The following is a 22,448-nucleotide window of genomic DNA, read 5'->3' on the forward strand; positions in this document are numbered from 1 at the left end:
TTTCTTGATCTTAAAGGGATTTGTAAACACTATCTATTGATAGTGCAGAAAAACAGCAAATGTTTAACCAGTTTCATCATTAATTCATGAACTAGAATAACAACACCTGTTCACCAGCCATCTTTATCTAAAGGAGGTAAAACGATACAGCGTCTTATTTCAACACATCAGGGATAAATACACATTGATGAGACGCATTCATTTATTAGAGAGGCACAGATTTACTCTTTAAGAAATGCATAGCAGTTATAGAAGTTATGCAGTAGTTATTCCTACCCTTTTTGAAACATTGAGACATTTTGAAACATGAAATTTAATATAGAGCATGTGCTTTTCCCTTAGCAAATAAAAATTGAAAACACTTAAGCCTGACAGCACAAAAAAAAAACCACATAAAAGTTTTGTAACTTGCATACTTAAGACGCAATGAGAGAGAAAGAGGGAATTAGAAAAATACTCACTAGAAGGTCAAAGTAAGACAAATGAAGTCAACTCACTGGAAACAGTCTCTCTGAGTAGACACATTCTTCAGGTATTGTTTCAGGGCCTCGCAGAACTCTCCCAGCTGCTTCTGGGAAACATTCATCTCTTGGCGGATCAGGTAGAGGGACTAAAGAGAGAAAAAGAGCGATAGGATGGGGAAAGAGAGAAAGTGGTTCGTTTTCCAATAGTCTAAATACATAATGAAAACTGTGAGTCTGGAGGGATGATGGGAATGCCTTGTCTTATTGTTAATATTCTCTTAGGCAAAATAAATAAATAAAACCAGACTTATTTAGAGACTCAAATCACAGTGTAAGGGTTCAAGACACCATACGTTATAAAAACTTAAAGGGATAGTTCACACAAAAATGAAGATGAAATTTCGTTCATCTTCGGAACACAAATGAAGATATTTTTGACGAAATCTGAGAGCTTTCTGTCCCTCCATTGACATCTACACAACTACCGCTTTGATGCCTCAAAAAGTTCATAAAGAGATCGTAAAACTAATCCATATGAATTGAAAAGTTTAGTCCAAGTTTTCTGAAGAGACACGATCGCTTTATATGATGAACAGATTTAATTTAGGCTTTTATTCACATATAAACATTCATCAACTCACACATTAGTTGTGGTAAACAGAAGCTCAAGAATGTCTTCTTGACTTGCGAGAACCAGTGAGGTTCATTGTCATGTTATGCATCACATTTGAGCTTCTGCAAGAACCAATAAGGTTGTTTGTTGCACGTCAAGCAGGTTCGGTTCAGCTTCTATTTATGTTCACTGATCAATGTTTAAATGTTAATGAAAGCCTAAATTAAATCTGTTCATCATATTAATTTAGAGGTTTAGTCCAAATTTGCTGAAGAGACTCGATCGCATTATAAGGATTAGTTTTACAATCTCTTTATTGACTTTTGCGCAGTTGTCAATGGAGGGACAGAAAGCTCTCGGATTTCATCAAAAAGATCTTCATTTGTGTTCCGAAGATGAACGAAAGTCTTACGGGTTTGGAATGACATGAGGGTGAGTAAATAATGACATCATTTTCATTTTTGGGTGAACTAACCCTTTAACTCTAACACTGCTTAGAAAAGCAAACGGTCTTAAAAGCTTTGATCCTCATTTAATAAGAGTTATGGTCAATATTGCAGCTGAAAGGTTAAGCAAGGGTTAATCTTATTCCTTCAGGAGGAGAAATATATACAGTATGAAAAATACCAGAGAGTAAAATCAATTCAGCTACTCCTTTGGATCATCGCCTAAACTAATTAATTCCCTGTGTAATCTAAACGATGTAGAATTGTGGGAGTGTGGTTGGCTACCAAATGAAGTTCAGTACAAATAACAGGGCCGGCTTTAAACCTGCTTCCCTGCAACAAATAAATAAAATAAATAAAAAAACTGATTCGCTGTATCAAAATTTCATAACATTTCTTAAAGGGTAAATTTAGACCTTCACGGAAATGAAACTGAACTGCTTTTGACTCGTCTGTTTCACATAATTGCACTTTTCTCGTGTAACATGTCACTCAGGGCTCCCACTCGTTTCTAAATTAGTACTGTCATCCTGAACCAATTTTATTTAAGTCTAAGAGATTTGATTAAATAACCAATATTACTAAGAAATGACAGGTTTAAATATTATAATTTCTTGTCAGACTATTTCCACACTGCAGAGCACCCCGATGAGCCTGGAGCGTTGATTAACATCTGCATTTATATGCTGAATATCATTAAGGTTTAAGATGCCAATAAGCAAATCATTTCAACCTAAAGTAATATCCTTTATAATGTTTATAATACACTAGAGTTCAAAAGAGTCAGTACAATTTTTTTAATAACTATTAATACTTTTATTCAACATGTATGTATGCACTAAACTGATTAAAAGTGACAGTTAAGACATTTAAAATTTTACAAAAGATTTCTATTTCAACCAAATACTGTTCTTCTAAACTTTCTATTCATCAACGAATCCTGTAAAAAAAACGTATCACCGTTTCCACAAATATTAAGCAGCACAACTGTTTGAAACATTGATAATATAAAGAAATTGAGCAGCAAATCAGCATATAAGAATGATCAGTAATAATGCTGAAAATTCAGATTTGCCATCACAGGAATAAACGACATTTTAAAATATAGTAAAATAGAAAACTATTATTATTTTAAACTGCAATACTATTTAACATATTACTGTTTTTACTGTATTTTTGATCAAATAAATGCAGCTTAGCTGACTAACCGCAAACTTTTGAGCATTTGTGTATGTAAATCCTCTGTTAGACCTGGTGAACTGTAAAAAGAAAAAAGTCTGCAGATTCGGTCTGGGCTCGCCTATAACTTTTATATGCCATATTACAACCAAACAACTGCACCACAAAACAAAACATCTTTAAAGGCCTAAAAAAAGTGAAAAAGGGCATGTTTTTTAGGAGATATTATGGCATATTTCGCGTGTGGGGTGTGTGCTATAACTAAAGTGTCACATCTTCAATAGAGCATGTGTAGTTCCCCAGCAGGTGGGGAAGATAAAACCCAAGAGAAACCATTAAGCCCTTCGATTTGACAGCAGTCTCGTTCCCCGAAGGCGAGGGCAATAAAAGAGCAGAAGTCTGGTAATAAACCCTGAACTTAATCAAGAGCACTATGCCACCCAACACTAGCCAGAATGCAATCAGAAACACTACATTAGCCGACCTACACACAATGAGAAGTATCATTCTGTTTTCCCATTCGCCTCCACTGGAGGCTTGATCTGATAGGCACATAAGAATAATTAGAGGAATGCATGAGAATTCGCAATCCAATTTTCTTTGCATTTCGACATCTGGCTGATCCGAACGCATTGAGACCGATTGCACTAATGTCTTTCATTAGTCTTCAGTGTTTGTTTGAACAGTGAGGGGGCTTTATTCAGACTCAATGCCGTGGAATAAACTAATAAGTCATAGCTTGGTAGACGATGCAAATGTGACCCAAAGTGTAAGGCTTTGTGCTCTGTGGGATATTCTCATTGTATTATTAGAATCCTTAAATCTCTCAATCTGACAGGAGCCAGTTTAAATTTCCTTTAGCAATATTTCTTGGGTGTATTGCAATGTCTCTCATTTGGCTTAATGCGAATTAGCAATCCCTGATGTGGTAAATGCGCTTTGCATATATGTGTATGATGTGTGTCTCTTTAGCTCAGAAGGGAACCTAAACTAATGAACCCTAAAGACCCCCATGTGGAGTTGAACTGCTCCACTTCTACATTATGCATCAGACTGTGAAACAGACACACACAACACACACACTCACAGACACAACACACACACACACACACACACACACACACACGTAGTATTTCCATGTTTTATGGGGACTTTCCATAGACATAATGATTTTTATACATTTTACATTTAGCTGACGCTTTTATCCAAAGCAACTTACAATTGCTATGTATGTCAGAGGTCGCACGCCTCTGGAGCAACTAGGGGTTAAGTGTCTTGCTCAGGGACACATTGGTGTCTCACAGTGGATTCAAACCCGGGTCTCTCACACCAAAGGCATGTGTCTTATCCACTGCGCCATCACCACCCCACTGTGCAAATACTGTACAAACTGTATATTCTATTCCCTTACACTAACACTAACCCTACCCCTAAACCCTAAACCTACCCATCACAGAAAACGTTCTGCATTTTTACATTTTCAAAAAACATCACTTAGTATGATTTATAAGCTGTTTTCATCATGGGGACCAAAATATTTTCCCACACGAACAAGGATTTCAGATATTGCCATCCTTATGGGGACATTTTGTCCCCATAATGTAGGGTTTACCAGGCCACACACACACACACACACACACACACACACACACACACACACACACACACACACACACACACACACACACACACACACACACACACACACACACACACACACACAACGAGAGGAAAGAATATATTATGTGCACAATTTCCTACCATGTGAGTGAGGAGAATGTCTCAGGTACAGTATGAGTCCATAAAAAAAGTAAGAAACCTCAGAGGGTTTGAGAAATTTCAGTTACCATGGAAACTGGGGAATACCATCCCATTTATTTCTGATTGGCATCTTTCTACCCCCATTTATCCTTTCTCTGGTAACACTGACTAAATTGCATGACCCCCCCCCCCCCTTTTTTTAACTTTAGCATCTCTTTTTTATGAGCTGCTTTGTTTAAGTCCAAAAGGCATAAATGGGGGCATCTTACTGTCCCTCTCTACATCCATCCCAAAATTCCCTCCAAATGAGCAACGTGACCTCATGACCTCGAGACTAGATTACTGTAATGCTTTATTAGCTGGCTGTCCTGCATCCTCAATAAACAAGCTACAGTTAGTGCAAAATGCAGCTGTTACAGTTCTTACTAGGTCAAGAAAATTTGATCATATAACATCAATTTTATCATCTCTACACTGGTTACCTATTAAGTTCGTATCATTTACAAAGTATTACTACTGACCTATAAAGCCCTAAATGGTTTAGCTCCTGTGTATTTAAAGGACCTTCTATCCCCCTACAATCCATCGCGTTCTTTAAGATCACTAAATTCGAGGCTTCTGGTCATTCCTAGGATATCTAAGTCCACTAAAGGAGGGAGGGCGTTCTCACATTTAGCTCCTAAACTCTGGAATAGCCTTCCTGATATAGTTCGAGGCTCAGACTCGCTGTCCCAGTTTAAAACTAGATTAAAGACGCATCTCTTTAGCCAAGCATTCACATAATGCTTACCTTCTATACCACTGTTGAATCAGATCGAATGCATTAATATTATGAACAGCAGCTATGCTAATTATTTCCCATTTGCTTTTGTGCTGTTATCTCGGGACGCTAGTGACGCCTGTGAAGAGACGACTCAACGCCGGCGATATGTTATGCCCTAAATTAATACATGATTAACTAACTTTTTCTATGTACATTTCTGAAATGCACTTTCTGTAAAGCTGCTTTGAAACAATATGTATTGTGAAAAGTGCTATACAAATAAATTTGAATTGAATTGAATATGTAGTTGTCCCTCTCCCTTTCTCTTTGGGTCTGTCCTCTCTGGTTTTATCAGCAGACAGCTGATTTATATTCCTCTTGGCCAATCAAGACAGGCACTGCGGGTGGTGTAAGTCTAGTGAAGTCAGTGAATACAGCCTGTAAAGTATTAAACTGCTGAGCTAACAGATGCACTGAGCCATTGGACTGATCAGTCATTAGTCCATTCTCTATAAACATGTCTTAAAGAGAAGATAAGAGCTCCCCTTCTTGCCGATCTCCACTCTGCTATAGACTTCAAAAAGCCATTGTTTTCTTATATCTGGAGGTGGGAACACATTTTAGATGCCTGAACATTTTGTTTATATATGTATAGCTTATTGAAATGATTTCTATAAATATTTACAGGAGAAAAATCTAAAACTTAAGTAGCAATAATTATATGCTAATATATGCATTCATACATATTCAAATATATGAGGGTGTGAAGAAAAGCACTACTGCTTTAATACTTAAGAAGATCTACCTGCTCATTTAAATATTCGGCATCACTGTTCAAATTCCTGTTTCCTGCTACTAGGATTAGGTGCATTTTGTTTTAATGTTTGTCATCCAAATGTCAAAATGCACGCAATTTACTAGAAGCAAATGGAGCAATAATCAGTTGCAAACAGAAATAGCTCTGAAATGACACAGTCATTGTTTTAAAATGGCTCTTTTCTGCTCTGTGTAATAATCATGGCAGATAACACTGCGGGAGACCCTGATATTATTATAGGTGTGATGAACTTATTCCAGAAATATCTAATGGGTCCCAAAACAAAGCTTGTGTTAACCAACAAACACAGAGGCAGATGCTAAAGCTGTCAGGTGGAACCTGCCCAACCCCCATTTTGTCTAGAAATTGACAATGGATTAATGGATAAAATGGAGTGATTCAATTACGCCTGATCCCTGCAATGTCAATAAGAAGTCAATTTGAGCTAAGATCTGTTACACACTGAACTCAGTTGCACTTTTTCCTTTTTTTTTAAACACAGCGATCTTTTCCTTATTAGATCTAAAACTTTTAAACCACAAAGTTTTACAAGAGATTAAATCCCAGCACTCCCACACTTTAGCTGAACAAATCCGTACGATATTTCTGTGCATTCCCATCATGCTCTGCTGGGTGTGTCACTAAGTCCACAGAGCAAAACTGATTTGTGGCCAGGTGAGGTGTAGCGTGATACTGCCTCTTATCTTTTAAAGGCACAAATGACTCCTGGAACATGTTGGTATTAAACACACTGAGCTGGTGCTTTCATATGGAGAAAGAAATGTGACTAAATCCTGAGGAACAGGTGGCAGATCTGCTGCAGGTGTGTGGAACAGCATGAGGAGCTCTGGAGAGACCCAAGCTTCATTTGACAGGGGTTTATTCATTGGTTTTCAGTCTGCTTTTGTGTTTTAAGATGGGGGGGGGGGGGGGTGAAATTGGTCATGCATTGTCTTGGATTTTATGCAGTTTTCTATCATGCTCTTTGGTATATAAGACGTGCTTCAGTACTTACTGCGCTAGTTGTGCCATCAGTGTCTGTTAGTCGCTGATGTAGGTCAAACCAAACTGTCTGCAACACAAACCAGAACAGAAAAGCCACCAGTGAATTGACTGTCCCCCTCAGCTGCCCCTCGCTGCTTCTGTCTGTCTGCAAACACTCAATCACGTGAGCTCAGAGGAGATCAATCACAAACACATCTGCCTGACTTTTTACCAAGAAAAAAAAAATGTCTAAAGCAGTCTAAACAACATTAAAGTAGAAATGTATAAATTAGTCATTTAGGGGCCGTTCACACGTGTGAACATGCACTAGACGTACGCCTTTAAACGCTGTGCTAACGTCTTGCATCTTTTGCATGACATGGTATTCTAAAAAAAGGCACTCAAGTTTAACTTTTAAGCAACTTTTAAAAAAACGCATCTCTAGACCTTGCATTTTTAACCACTGTAAACTGGCGCTTACAATTAATTTGGTCATCAGCATTAATTTACTCACATATGTGTAATTGCACATTATTCAATGTGGGTCAATAATTAATTTGTGAAAATAATGTGAAATATTTTTTAGATTTGCAGGTAATTCTTGCATTGAACTTGTTTCAAATTGGTTTCAAATTGATTTGCAGCTCCATTTTTGTCACCACGGTCAGAAAATCATACGGTACTATAGCAGTGTTGACAAAATAAATATACTTCGCATTTCACATAAACATTAAATACAGTAGCCATTTAGTTTTCAGGTGTTGCTAGCTACTAATAGGATGTAAAATCTCACATTTCTTTACAATTTGTGTTATGGAGTTGACATATAAAAGAAAATTAGCATTAATTAATTATGGTATAAAAGTATAGTATAAAAAAACAACTATACAGTAGAACTCACCAGGGCCTGTGTGATGTTGTGGAACTCGTAGCAGGATAGCAACTGACTTTGATTTTTACCAGATTTTTTCCTGAATGTTTTGTCTAAATGTTTTCATAAATATCTGACAGTGTTGTGAAAGGGTATAGAGGTATATTTTAATATGAACCTCTTTAGTGAGTTGCAGGGTTGTAACAACCATAGACATTGAGGGAGACAAGCCCCCCCCCCCCCCCCCCATAATTAGAAATGGCTAAATTGTGCCTCCCAATATTTAATATTCTTAATTCTGCTCTGCTGCAATCCATTACGCATCACTCAGTTTGTTGTTAGGATGACAAAATATTGTAAAAGGTAAAATGTTTTAAAAGTTTTAGCCTATTCTGCCTCAATGCTCTAACAACACTCATAATCATTGAGATGGCCAATCAAATCAAAGAAGGCGGGGCTTACTGTTCACAGAAGAGGAGTGCGAATTCCAACGCAATGCTTTAGTTGACAGTGAAAGAGTGTGTGGTGCTAGTAGCTAAACATTTAATATTTGACTACTGTTTTATGTTAGAAATGTTCAGGGACAGATAGTAATATCCAGTGACGGAAACTACTCAACTTATTAAAATTTCACTGTTTTGAATTGAAAATATGCTATCATTTACATGATTCATGTAATTCATAACTGAATGTGACGAGACAAGAAACATTTTGCGTTTCTGAGATATTAGACATGAATAAGAGTGAATGTGGGCATATTTTTAAACTGTAAATAAACATTATTAGCAAATAGTTTAAATTGATTACTATACACAACTAGGCAACAATTATAACTTATTTCACTTTTTTTTAATTTTTCCTTAAATTAATTTTAATCCTTTAATTATTTAATTCCTTTAAATATAAAGACAACTTTGGTTCTCCCCAATGTTTAAGGCATGATTATGGCCTTGCTGAGTAGTAAAGTTAAAAGTACACATACAGCATACTGTATCCAAGGTTTTTTTTTTACATACTAGCTTTTTCTCAACTGTTCAACAGAAATGTTGCTATTTTATCAGATAATGGCAGGTAAAGTTGTAGGACATGTTTTTTAGTAATCAAGAGCACTGAAGCCTGCTAGTATTTTTCCCTTCCTCCATGTAGAGGCTACAATCATTGTCACTGGCATGCAAAGATGAATTCACACAATAAAAAAAAAATACTGAGAACAAGAACCATATAGGCTATATTTCAATTATTCTCACTATATTCCAAATATAGATACTTTATGAATTCAAGAGGAATTCACAGCAGTCCTGGCTCTGAAAAGTTAACACCACCACAATGTAAGAATCATTATGTGCTTCATAAATGAGAGGCGCTGCCGGTATCTCCTGTCAGTCCATCCACATGAAGTGAACAGGGATGGTGTGGAATATTCTTTACCATCATGGAATGACAGAGTACATAATGGCCAGTAATGATGCCACAAATTCGTGCAGCTGTCTTTCTCACTGATAAAAGCGACGGCGGGTTATCCATCAAAAATAATAGCAAGAATGACAACCGCCGTACTGCCGAGTATGAAGACTGTAGGAGCGGCATGAGCGTTAGTCTCCACAGTGATTGGAGGCTATCAGGATGCCACAACTGGATGGAAAAAAGAAATGATGCGCTTCCTAAAGCTGTGGGGGCGCATTATGCAAACAACAAGAGCCCTCTGATGACTGATCCAGCTCTGAGCCAAAGCTGGTCACTGAAGTCAGGCTGCCCTGTCTGCTAAGCGACAGCGAGAATGGAGAACGGGACAGGACAGACGTACAGTGCTATGTTTGACATTTCAATTAAAGTGAAGGCTCTGAGGATGGATGTTTAGAGGAACATGTGCTAAATCCTGCACAGACCCAGGTGTGCTGCAACAGTTGTATTGATCAACTATGGCAGATTTCACAGTGGACCGAGTTTGACATGGCAACTGGAAAAATTGTCCTTGACTTGAGAACCTTGAGAACAAAACTATGACGATTGCAAAAGGTTGCATAGCTTTCAGGGGTGGGTGGAAAAAAGGTATTTCAAAATATTGCAATGTTTTTCCTCAACACACATTATTGACATTGTCATGCTAAAAAAAAAATTGGGGAGGGGGAGGGGGGGAGATGACCACCACCTCTGATGGCAAGTCTGTGAGAAGGTGTAATAATAGGTCAACACAGATATGTTTTCCAGCTATACCATTAAAGAACCATTTTCATGGAAAAAAACTTTTCTTGGAACATTTAAAATAAAAGAATTGGACCCTAAACTAAACTGTTACTTATTAGCATGCATTTTACTAGGATATTGTCAGTTTATTAGTACTTATAAAGCACATATTTATGCCTTATTCTGCATGACCATATTCTACATCACTTAATCCTATCCAATACCTAAACTACCTTACTAACTATTAATAAGTGGTAATTAGCAGTTTATTGAGGCACAAGTCATAGTTAATAGTTAATAGTGAGAATTGGACCCTAATCTAAAGTGTGACCAAAGAAACATATTTTTGTGTGTAGAACGTTTCAATAGTCTGAAGAATCTTTTTTCACTATAAAAGAACCTTTCCATTTCACAAAAGTTTCATGTATGTTTAACCTTGATTTTTAAGAGTATATTATATAAATTACCACTCAAAAGTCTGGGCTTTAATGTTTTTGAAAGAAGTATCTTCTGCTCACCAAGACTGTATTTGTTTGATCAACAATAAACAAAACAGTAATATTGTTAAATATTATGACAATTTAAAATAACTGTTTTCTTATTTACCATATTTTAAAATGTACTTTATTCATGTGATTTTCAGTCACATGATCCTTCAGAAATCATTCTAATATGCTGATTTGCTGCTCAAGAAACATTTCTTATTATTATCAATGTTGAAAACAGTTCTGGTGTTTAATATTGTTGTGGAAAACATGATACATATTTCTCAGGATTCTTTAATAAATAGTAAGAACAGCATTTATTTTAAAGAGAATTTTTAAAGTAAAAACGAATAAAAGTCTTAATTTCTTTTAAAAAAAACCACTTTCGAATGGTAGTCTATATTACAAAATTAGATTATTTATTTATCACGCTAATTAATTTAAAACTAAGCTCAACAGAATATTTTCTCTTCCTGCGTACAGTATGTGCATGCACCATATCCTTGTTAATCTGGACTGACCCCAAACATCTCCCAGTGCCAATGCAGTCTCTGCTGCTCAACCCAGATATCCTCTCATTCATACCGGCTCACCAGAATGTGTCAGAACCTCCCTTCCACTGAGAGAGGAATAAACCAGTTGGGTTGGTTTGACTATTCTTAGCTCCAGCAATAAGAACCTGCCTGCCAAAGACTCCAGTATTAACTGGGGACTCTATTAGTGCACTGAGCTCAATGTCTATCAGACACGCATAATAAATTGACTGAGAGAAAGAGAGATGGTAAAATAATGGTTAACCAAGAAAGAAATGTTACATAAGTTTTGAATAAAAAAAAATCGAAGGGTAAAAATCAGCCATTAACTAGTGCAGTACTGTTGTTGTCAGGTCTGTTTAATTGCTTCCTTTGTTCACCGATTCATTCTTGCCCTACTTCTCTGCTCTGCACCCTGAGCAATGGAAGCAATATCTATGAGGAGGAAAGATTACTGGCTTTGCTAAATGCAATCTGAATCTCATCTGCTTTTACATATGAATGTGTGTAATTACCAGAGTGTGCTTGTGTGTGCATGAGTGGATGTATGTGCAATAGTAATGGAAATTACAGGAGGCACAGAAAAGCTCCACACCAAAGTTTTACTTCCTAATCGACCGGTGGAATTCTGAAAGGAAGCAAAATTTGTGTTTTTAGACTAACGTAAATTCATGTTCAAGCTCCATATTGATATTTCCAAACCGTTCAAAAGTTTGTGGTCAGTAAGATTTAAGGCTGCATTTATGTGACCAAAAAAAAAAACCTGTAAAAATTGTCATTTAAAAAGTGTATTTATTCCTGTGATGGTAATGCTTATTTTTTTCAGCTACCAACATGATCTATGTTGAAAAAAAGTGCTGTTTAATATTTTTGTGGAAACTGAAATATATTTTTCCAGGATTCTCTGATGAATATAAATTTTAAAATAACAGTATTTATTTCAAATAGAAATTGTAATATTGTAAATGTTTTTACTGTCACTTTTTTATCAATGCTTTTTTACAGAATAAATGTTTTTTTAATCTTACTGACTGACTTTTGAATGGTAATGTATACTTGTTGTACTATAATATTTGTTTATAATGATATACTATTTAGTAAAATCAAGCCTCATCAGGTTTATGCAGTTTTCAAAAATAATAACTACAATAATGCTGTAACAAGCAAAGCTCTTTTACAGACTGATATAACAATAACAGGGATATCAGCGAATCACCATAATCTGAAAACCTTATTTGACTTTTTGGCATTTATTTCACCCCCTCACAATCAATCAATAACTGCCACCCTCTGAAACATAAACTGTTTAGGACAGTGTTACTTTAGATGGGATCTTTTTATTTGAAAAATAAACAAATAAATGAAATAAATATGAAATATCTACTCAAACAAAACATCTCAGTAATCTATGTATTAATATGTTATCAGAAACGGAGCTAAATCTTTCCATTTATTGTCAATCATATTTTTATTTTCTGGTTCTTATAACACTGGATTGTATCTGCATGGGTCTCTGGATTCTGACTCTCATTATTATAAGATGCTTCCCAGGAGGAAGCACTTGACCTCTCAGTATTATAAGACGAACTTCTTACCTTGTTCTCCAGACGTCCAATCAGCTCAGCCAGTCGGTTGATCTGTGCCTCGAGTCCTTCTTTTCTCACCTCCACAGCTCCTGACAGAGACAGAGAGGCACAGTGCATAATTTGCAGATAGTTTCAATGATGTTTTACTCTTCCTGAAACCTCGTCTCAGAGTGGCTGTCATAGCAATGCGACAGGGTGAATCAACCGTTCAGACATTATTACTGAGCTCAAGTCATTACATAGATTACAATGGACATTTACACATTTTTGCCAACTTCTTTGAGTGCTGCAGATGACACTTATAAAAGAAGCACTGAAATATACTACAATGCTTTTTTGGACATGTACCACCTGATGGTATTACCACCTGATACCATAGCTGTAACATGGTACTGGCCACCGTGAATGATAAAGGAAGAGTATGCACTGTAAGAATATTACGTTTTGCATAAAAACAAATGTGGAGAGCGATTAACATGATTTTCACCCTTCCTTTATTTCTTTTATGCAATGACAGATCCTATTAATGAGGGAAAAGGTTTTCCTGCCTTTGAAATCAGCCCCACTCGAGGTGCCAAACCAATTATACTCTAACACCTCCCTTGTGTTGATGAGGCCAGCATAATGGGGAGGGGAGACATTTTGGAACACATTTACTGTTACCATAGCAATAGCAGGACCAAGTGAACACGGCCTGAAACCTTTTAAAGGCATAGAGAATATTTAAAATCATATAAATAAATAATAAAAAGAATAATATTCAACAGAATTCTAGAAATATTACCATAAAATCAGCTCAGAAAACGCTAACAAAGTTTGTAATTCCATCTGGGCCTTAGTAATACAACAGACATTTCTTCATAATGCACTCATAAAGACTAGAATGGATGAAGATAATCTGGGAGTCTTGCCACATGCTCTTCCTGCTTAGGATGATGTCATGTTAATTATCTTGGGAGCTTCAGCCACAACACAGTGAAGGGAAGAAACTTCAGTTCAGGCTCCAGTCAGGACCAAAACTGTCCTGACCACCTGCTCCTTTCCCGATTTAGTGCCATCAAACGAATAACATGCACAATATAGTTTCTATGGAAAAAATTGGAAAATGTTTTGCTAAGATTGGAACATTATGAAGTACAATGACCCTTTGAAGAAACATCTCAGTAAAATTATTGCTAATGTTATGCACTGTAAAAAAATTGCTGTAAAAAAATTCTGACAGTAACATACTTTTTTACATTAAAACAGTAATCTGCAGTAGAAAATCTGCTGTTAATTTACAGCCCATTTTCAACACTAATCTATTGTATTTATGTAATACGGTCTTATACTGTAGTACCCAATGCATTATGGGCTGGTGCATTTTTCAAGCAATAGCACAATGTACAGGTGTTTCACAGGAGTTAGAGTGAGAGTAAGTCTTCCTATCCGTGTTCACGGTGCTCATGACAGGAATATGTGTGGAAAATATAAGAAAACTAATCGAAGTGGAGAGGAGAGGGAACTTTGAAACTGACTGCTGCGAGGAGCGGGTTGTTTTAAAACTTGACTGGTCTGAGTGTTTTTTCTCACATCCAAATCACTTGAACGATGACTGATGAGCTGGAACTGAACAAGCCGGAATAGCGCTTGAGAGTGCTTATAGTGAGTGATTATAAATGCATTAAACAGAGATTCGCTGTAATATATAATTTATTCACAAATTTCATTGTTTATTAAGGCTTTCAGACTGTGTATTTCCTGGTGGCACTCAGCCTGATGGTTTTGGCCGTCTAGTGCTCGTTGGCTGGAGAAAAAATAAAAATAACTGGTCAAATTTGTTCTTAAACATGATTGATTATTAAACTTTTAAAATGTAATTTCGTTTAACTGTATAAGCTATACAACAGAGTTTAAATTTGAATTATTTAAGCTGTAAAGCAATCTCACAGTATTCATACTGTAGAATTACAGTAGATTTCTGGCCTCTCTGCTGTTAGTATTTTACCGTTATTTGACACATTTAGGCACCACAATATTATAAATGTAATCTAAATGTAAAAAATAGGAGAAGTTAGCATGTACAATTAAATATTCAATATTGGTAGTCCAATATCAGTATTGACTAGTGTTGCCCCCTAATAGTCGACTAAACGTTAGTCGACAAGAAGAGGCTTAGTCAACCAAAATTGTAATAGTCGGTTAGTTGCAGAAAAAAAAACTCCACAGGACGTGGTAACGTCACGCAGTCCGTGACGGACAGATCATTAAGAATGGGTTTGTGTGCTAATTACAGTGTGTTGAGCAGGAAATCCAAACGTTCGCCAATCGTCCATCAACCTCAAATGTGGTGTATCATTGTAACATGTAAGTAGTAGCAACTTTACATGGTCACTCGCTCTAACATTAACCTATATAAATGTGTGCTATTATTAGGCACATATCCAAGTGTTTGTGCGGAGTGTGGAAGCTAAAGTATAACATGCTATATACATGACATGGAGACGCCGGCGCGATCGCTTGCATTTTTCTCCTGAGAACAGCAGAAATACTCTGTCATTTTTGGTTATACAGATAAAATAATGCATCATTCGAAACTGTCTACTTGTATTTGTGTAAACTCACAATAACAACAAAACGTTGTGCTTTTGTAAGATAAAGAAAGAATGAACATCCACTATATTGCGGAGATGGGAGAGTAAACATCGTCAACTTCTTCTTTGCAGCCGACACTGACTCAGAAAACACTAGTTTATCAATAAATAATTAAAATGTCTTCTCTCTATTTTTTCCAACACATTCATAATCATTACTTTTGCCAGTGCTTTGCGACAAGCTTTATGCATAAAGTGCAGAATAGGCTATATATTACGCCCCCCCCGCCCCCAGTCTATATTTAAGTAATTAAATTAAAAAAGTCTACTAATGGCTTAAATCAATGACCACTAGTCAACTAGAAAAATCTTTAGTCAAGGGGAAGCCCTAGAATATAAATAAAAAATTCCAAATAAATCTCTACATAAAAAAAGAAAAGACTCACTGTACTGTATATCAATAAATTATACAATATATCAGATGTGTGTGTGTGTGCAACATGAACAGAAATAGAGAGGAGAGTAGAGTGAGAGAAAGAAAGCAATTTGAGAAAAGCGTGTGATTGACTGATGGGAGAAAAAGTGCCATGTGCAAAGCAAGTCTCGCAGAAGTATTGATCAATATTCTCATCCCGTCGCTCATAAACTACAGCTTGGACAGCATGCTCCAATCATGGCTTTCCCTGCCGGAGCTGACAGCTAGAATGGGGCTTTTATTGTGAGCCGAGTCAGCTTTATCTGTGTCTTGGGGAAATTTAAAACTAGTACCAGTGTTTGAACGTCACCCATAAAACAGACCTCTTCGATTCAGGGCTGTGGTGTCACTCGAAGAATATTGGCATATCGACAGGCCAACCTTACAATAAAAGTGAATGAGAGGACAATTGAGATCTACTGATTACTGCCAATAAGGAGTGTGCACATCGATGGGAGCTTTTTTTACAGCTTTTTGTACTGAAATGTCAAATGGCATTTAACATACCAGCTGAAATGAGGACTAAGATCTATGGGGATCTATTTCGCACGCGCGTGACCTGAGTTTTGAGGAGAAATGTTCGTCTCGCAGATAAGAAAATTTTTCGAGTGAACGAAAATTAATTTTGCATTTAAAATAAGTATTTGGATGTGCGCAGACATTCTCTTTTGCATGTGCAAAGTTTCACTTTCTTGTTCCTTTCATACCAGCCGTACGCGCTCTCTAAGCACAGACGGCTCGCTTTTATTCAACACAACCCAGCATTACAATATGCCATAATTCCAGCCAATCAGAGATGAGGCTGCTAAATTCTGATTGGCTGGCTTGAAAACCAATCACAAGACTCCCTGCATCACCGACTGTGGAAGAGGAAAATACATGGTGGAAGATGTTTATGTTTAATTTGTTTAATGGATTGAAAACTTCAATTTAAGTTCAAGTAAACAAAAACATTCACAGCAGAGAAGTTCTGTAAAAACAACTATCATAGTAAAACAAATATACTGTATATTCTTATATACTATTTTAGGATGGATAGTGTTCACATTGGGATGCAGGCTTGTTCCTCTCACTGCAAAAAAAAAGAAAGAAAGAGATGTGGGTAACAATGCAAACATATGCAAATATAACTGTAAGAGAAAATCTTGGGTGTGTGACTCACAAGACTTCTATATAATTACACTCATAATTCGATTTTTATTTTTTTGCAGAGAGGAGAACAAGCCTGCATCCCAATGTGCACACTATCTATCCTAAAATAGTATATAAGAAAATACAGTATATTTTTTTTAATATGATAGTTGTTTTACAGACCATCTCTGCTGTGAATGTTTTTGTTTAAATAATTACAAGGATATCAAGTAGATTGATTATTATTTTAACGTTATTACATTGCATTTCTACGTTTATTTGATGGCTTTTTTATTCTAATGTGAGTGGGTAGCAAACACTGGGACATGCCATTATGTACAGTAATAGTACGATTTGATTTTGATCAAAAATAAGCTAAAAAAAATAGCTTAAAAATAAGCTAAAAAATAACCTGTGGTCGTCGTATGGTAGACATTTGAACTTAAATCAAGCCATTAAACAAATTAAACATAAATATCTTCCACCATGTATTTTTCCTCTTCCACAGTCGGTGATGCAGGGAGTCTTGTGATTGGTTGACAAGCTAATGCGGTTAGAGAGCACATACGGCTGGTATGAAAGGAGCAAGAATGTGAAACTTTGCACATGCGAAAGAGAACGTCTGCGCACATCCAAATACTTATTTTAAATGCAAAATTGATTTTTTGTTCGCTCGAAATATTTTCGTATCTGCGAGATGAACATTTCTCCGCAAAACTCAGTTCACGCGCGTGCGAAATGCCCCTTTACCGCTCAAAATGTGATCTTGCGCGCGCAGAATTGTGACCGAAATCTAATCCCATAAAGATCAGGCACTAATAAACTCTGGTTCTGTTCGAATGATAAATCCACAGCAACAGAAATGTCTGTATTGCTTGGCTGTTTTGACGAAATTGACTGCATGACTATTCTTTTAGCACTGAGAAGAAGAGGAAAGTGAGATGGACATTTAAAAAAGTTCATAAATTGCTTTTCTCTGTGTTACAGAAAAAAGAAAAACACTAGAATTAATTTGTTACCATATCTCCAGGCGCCCTCTAACTCCTGACTGAAGCTCAGAAACTCTTTGAGTAAGACCTTTTTTCCACCTTCTCCTCATTAAAAACTCACACATTTCTTCCGTTGCATCATCCATACGAGACTGTCGTGAGCGTGTGGTATGTGCTGACTTGGCACACGAAAGGCTTTGTGTTGTTTTAGTGTCTCTTTAGAGCGGTTTCATAACCAACTCACAGGAGCTCAGGCCCAAATCTCATCAGTAATGGAAATGTGGTGTATGTTGATACAGAAAGCCCATGGGAGAGCCTGCGAACCACATCTTTGACTTTAATTTTGCTTTTGGCAATTAGACGGCATGAGAAATGGTAAATGCAGATGTTTTGCGTGATAATGTATTTGGCCACCAAGTCTGCACCACAAAAAAGAACCTTACCGAATTGATTTATGCGATGTTTGGAAAAAAAAACCCCAAGAAGCCATAAAGCAACATGCCAAATAGACCAGTAAACAAGTCCTTGAGTAAACCTCTGCTAAAGAAAAAAGGATTGAAAGAGTGGCTAAAACGCCATCTTTAATCTATGTGCCAATTGTTCTAAGGGGGGTTCAGTCTTTTCCTCTCACAGACCCTGGCTGAGGAACAGCCACCAAGTCTCAATAAAGATTTCCCAGAGTCTCCATTTGCGTGTGACTCACTGATTGATACTATAGTAGTTTCGTATTTTTATGCATTTTAAGTTATCATAGGCGAGGTACAAATTTAATTATGCTGCCTTCTAAGATACCTTCTGTTGGCCAAATTCACATGTACTGTATACATCACAAGTATTCAAAGAGAAGGAAAGCCCAGAATGCATTGTGCTGAGCTCAATGAAAAAAAAATACATCATTGATGGCAGACGAGGTGAAAGAAATGATTATAAATAAACATATTTCATTCAATATACAGTAAAAATAGTCATAATATAATAGTATACAGTATAATAGTGTAATAACAGAAAATTATTATTTTACTCTATATTTGTGTGTGCTATGTACACCGTTCAAAGGTTTTGGGTCAAGTTTTTTTTTAAAGACAAGCAAGGATGCGTTAAATTGATTAAAAAGTTACAGTAAAGACATTTATAATGTTACAAAATATTTCTATTTCAAATAAATGCTGTTCTTTTGAACTTTCTTTTCATCAAAGAATCATGAGTCCCAAAAAATCACAGTTTCCACAAAAATACTAAGCAGCAAAACTGTTTTAAACATTAATAATAACAAGAAATTATGATTTTTAAGAATCATGTGAGCTTTGCCATCACAGGAATAAATCACATTTTAAAATCTATTAAATTAGAAAACATTTATTTTAAATTACAATAATATTTCACAACATTACTGTTTTTATTATTATTTTTTGCTCAAATAAATAAGATAAATTTAAAAAAAAAATCTATCTATCTATCCATCTATCTATCTATCTATCTATCTATCTATTTTTTTGTTGCTTATTAGGGAATTGTGGCATTATATTAGCAACATTTTAGACCATTCCAAATCAGTCACTTCTGCCTAAGTAGAATGCAGCTGTCTATCTAGGTAGTAGACAGCAAGGCAGCTCACTAGGGTTTGGAACAGAGCTTATGTAAATGAAGAAATAAATGAGAGGCATCTTGGAAAAGAACTCTCTGGCGTATGAGGCAAGAACCAACCATTTCATCTCAACCTTATTCAAAAAGTCTCATCACAGCTGGTTCTGCTCACATAAACAGATGCATGCTGCATTTATGCTGATACTTGGAGACATAAGTGGATTCAATTTATAAAAGTAAGTCACTTTCCAAATTTTGTACCATTGTGGTTATTTCAGATTCTTTCAGACTTGAATCTACTGCATAAGTACATACTTGAATTCCAGTAAATTCATGATGCATAAAAATGCAAATAGTGAATGGTGTGCACTATAATATTAGTGCTATTATACCTCTATAATGCTATCAAACTCCTTTTTTAAACAATTGAATGCATGTCCACATTTAGTTGTATCTTGACAGGTGTGTTTGGAAAGTGATCACCTCACCTGCACCTGTGTTGATGTTCCTCATGCTCTCCTTTGCATTGACTCTGTTGTTGGGAGGATAATCTGGCACCGGGGCCTCATAGCGCCTATCTGGGACGCGTGGGCTGGTCTTACTGGGGTAGGATCTAGGTCACAACAGGGAAAACAAGGATGATTAAAGTGTTTGAAATCAACTAAATATGACTTAATTTTTGTGTTTTACTAGAAATAGTCATCTTTTTTTATTTAACTTTATGATGGCAAATGTATGATGGCAGTTCAATAAACAAATGTATAAATTGCTTTCAATCACATACCCGGGTGAGATGCCAAACCTGCTCTATTATTATTGTGCATTTAAACCCCGCAATTAATGCAATGTAATCTACTTAACTGTTGATGACTGATGTCCTAATGGACATTTATGTTGATGGAACTGTGGTACACATGCTTTGGGTCATGATGGGGGATGCTCTTTCTCACCCCACTGATGAATGCTGCTCATCAATGGCATCCACAGCACTCTCTACAGAATTCAGCAGAGACTGTATCTGATTGGCTGATTCCTTCAACAGGAATCGGGTCACAAACTGCTCAACATTAGTTCCACGTTCGTATACCTGCAGTGAGTGAGGGAGAAAGAGACATGAATAGGAGATTGAAGGAGGGAAGACAGATCAGCACTTTTCCGATGATCTTAAGCATGTATACTTGATGAAGTCCTTTTTAAGAAACTCTAGCAAACTTGGCTCCAGCTTTAAGCAAAACATGCTCCAGGGGTCTCAGGGAAATAACAGATGTGGAACGAGCTCAAAGAAAGGAGATTAACCAAGATGCTGCTCATGTGGGTGAAAGCTTAGGGCAAGTTAAGTTCTGAAAGCTCGTAATGGTGTTGGACATTAGAGGTGCCAACACTCATTGATCCCGTGACATTTTGAACGCTTCTCCAAACACTCAGGATCTGTTTTACACCATAGAGGCATAATGTTTCACAAAGGTGTTGTATTGGAAGAAACAGACTTTGAAGGTGTTAAAGACTTTGGCCCCGAAGCTGCTTTAGTGCTGAACTTTAAGCTTTATAATTGTACATATAAACACATGGATTCTGTCAAACACCCCCAGGAGCCACTGTGGACTCTTAGTTTAGAGTTTCATGACCTTTTAAAGGTGCAGTGTGTGATTTTTAGCGGCATCTAGTGGTGAGGTTACAAATTGCGACCAACAAAAGTTACGGTGGCTGACAGGAAAATATGTCATCGTCTGAGACAGCAGAGAGAAGCCAGTTCAGCAATGAGGTTTCTTTACAAGGATAAATTAAAAAATTATGTTTATTTAATTATTCAGTAAAACTATATGCTATTGCGAATATTATTGTTACTTGTTCATCATTGTGTCAGTATTTATTCGCTGAACTAAGCTTGCTTCCTTGCACGAAGAGCAACATAGTAACGAAACGCGTTAGTCCGGTTAGGGCTACTGTAGAAACATGTCGGCGCATTTCAATGTAATGGAACCCGCGGTGTATGTAGATAGAAACTGCTCATTCTAAGGTAATACAAATATAACGGTTCATTAAGTAAAGTCTTTATACACCACTGAAAACTTATTTTTCAAAGTAGTGATGAAACGCGCTCTGTAGCGCAGTTTGTTTGCTGTCAGCTACGGTAGAAATATGACGACACAATATGTCAACCTCCATAGAAGGGGGTGCCCGCGGTTATGGAGATATAAATGTCTTTTTCTAAGGTGATAAAAACATTACGGTTTATTATGCAAGATCTTTATACACCACTGAAAACATAGTTATGGATCTTATATTGCATTTCTGTCAATAGATCCTCAGAAATATTACACAATGCACCTTTAACCTCTGTTTTTTTTTGTTTTTTTTTGCAATTTCCTCATATATTCTTGATCGTTGTCCTATATTGTCTATATGGCAAAAAACAACAACTTTTGTGTAGCAGCCAAGACTCAAATCATGGACATTGTAAAAAGTAAGTAAATATCTAATCTGTGGCTTGCTCAGTCATTGTCCATTGGCACTGACATTTTGCTCTGATTTGCAGAAAGATTGTCATGGTCAGCGTTTTAACCAAACCTCGCCTTCACGGATCGCCAATGAATATCTAAATGGGAAGGCAGCATTTGCAAGGAAGTAAAATTGGACTGCAGTGCTGGCCTCTGTAAGGTATCTCATAAATTATGCTGCATTGCCATGCAGACTTAGGATGACTGTGTATAAAATGACCATAACAGAAGGAGTAATAAAGGAGACTGGGAGCATTGGCAGCCCCTAGTACTCCATCAGTCCAAGAAAACAAAGTATGTAAGTGAAGAAAAGAGCATGGAATGGAGGGGTTGAAATGGGGGGCTGTGTAGTCTAGGAGTTCAAATTAATTCAACTGAAAAGATTGCAGGTTTCGACTATGACTTAAAGGGATAGTTCAACTAGAAATTAAATTCCATGAATTACTGAACCTCATGTTGTTTTCAAAAATTCATAAATTTAAAAAATCATAAAAATCATAGAACAAAAATTC

At 36.5% G+C, this 22,448-nt stretch overlaps 1 protein-coding gene across 3 annotated transcripts in view; it reads right to left on the reverse strand.

The window, feature by feature from the left end:
* necab2 (N-terminal EF-hand calcium binding protein 2) overlaps nucleotides 1-22,448 on the reverse strand; it is a 95,356-nt gene that overhangs the window by 6,046 nt on the left and 66,862 nt on the right. For 2 of the 3 annotated variants that reach the window (XR_013212195.1, XM_077248850.1), the window contains exons 6-10: nucleotides 20,389-20,525; nucleotides 19,927-20,051; nucleotides 12,696-12,775; nucleotides 7,059-7,115; nucleotides 498-610 (exon numbers count right to left, since the gene is read on the reverse strand). Coding sequence is in view for 2 of the 3 variants with exons in the window: in XM_077248850.1 (XP_077104965.1) it covers nucleotides 498-610; nucleotides 7,059-7,115; nucleotides 12,696-12,775; nucleotides 19,927-20,051; nucleotides 20,389-20,525 (512 nt within the window). In the remaining variant the exon portion in view is untranslated. The remainder of the gene's footprint in view (nucleotides 1-497; nucleotides 611-7,058; nucleotides 7,116-12,695; nucleotides 12,776-19,926; nucleotides 20,052-20,388; nucleotides 20,526-22,448) is intronic. The other variant, XM_077248851.1, reaches the window with a different exon arrangement.

This window comes from Siphateles boraxobius, unplaced genomic scaffold (assembly GCF_051911475.1).
Source record: "Siphateles boraxobius isolate OS27281-9 unplaced genomic scaffold, OSU_SipBor_1 31, whole genome shotgun sequence".
In the NCBI taxonomy this organism is placed as follows: Eukaryota; Metazoa; Chordata; class Actinopteri; order Cypriniformes; family Leuciscidae; genus Siphateles; species Siphateles boraxobius.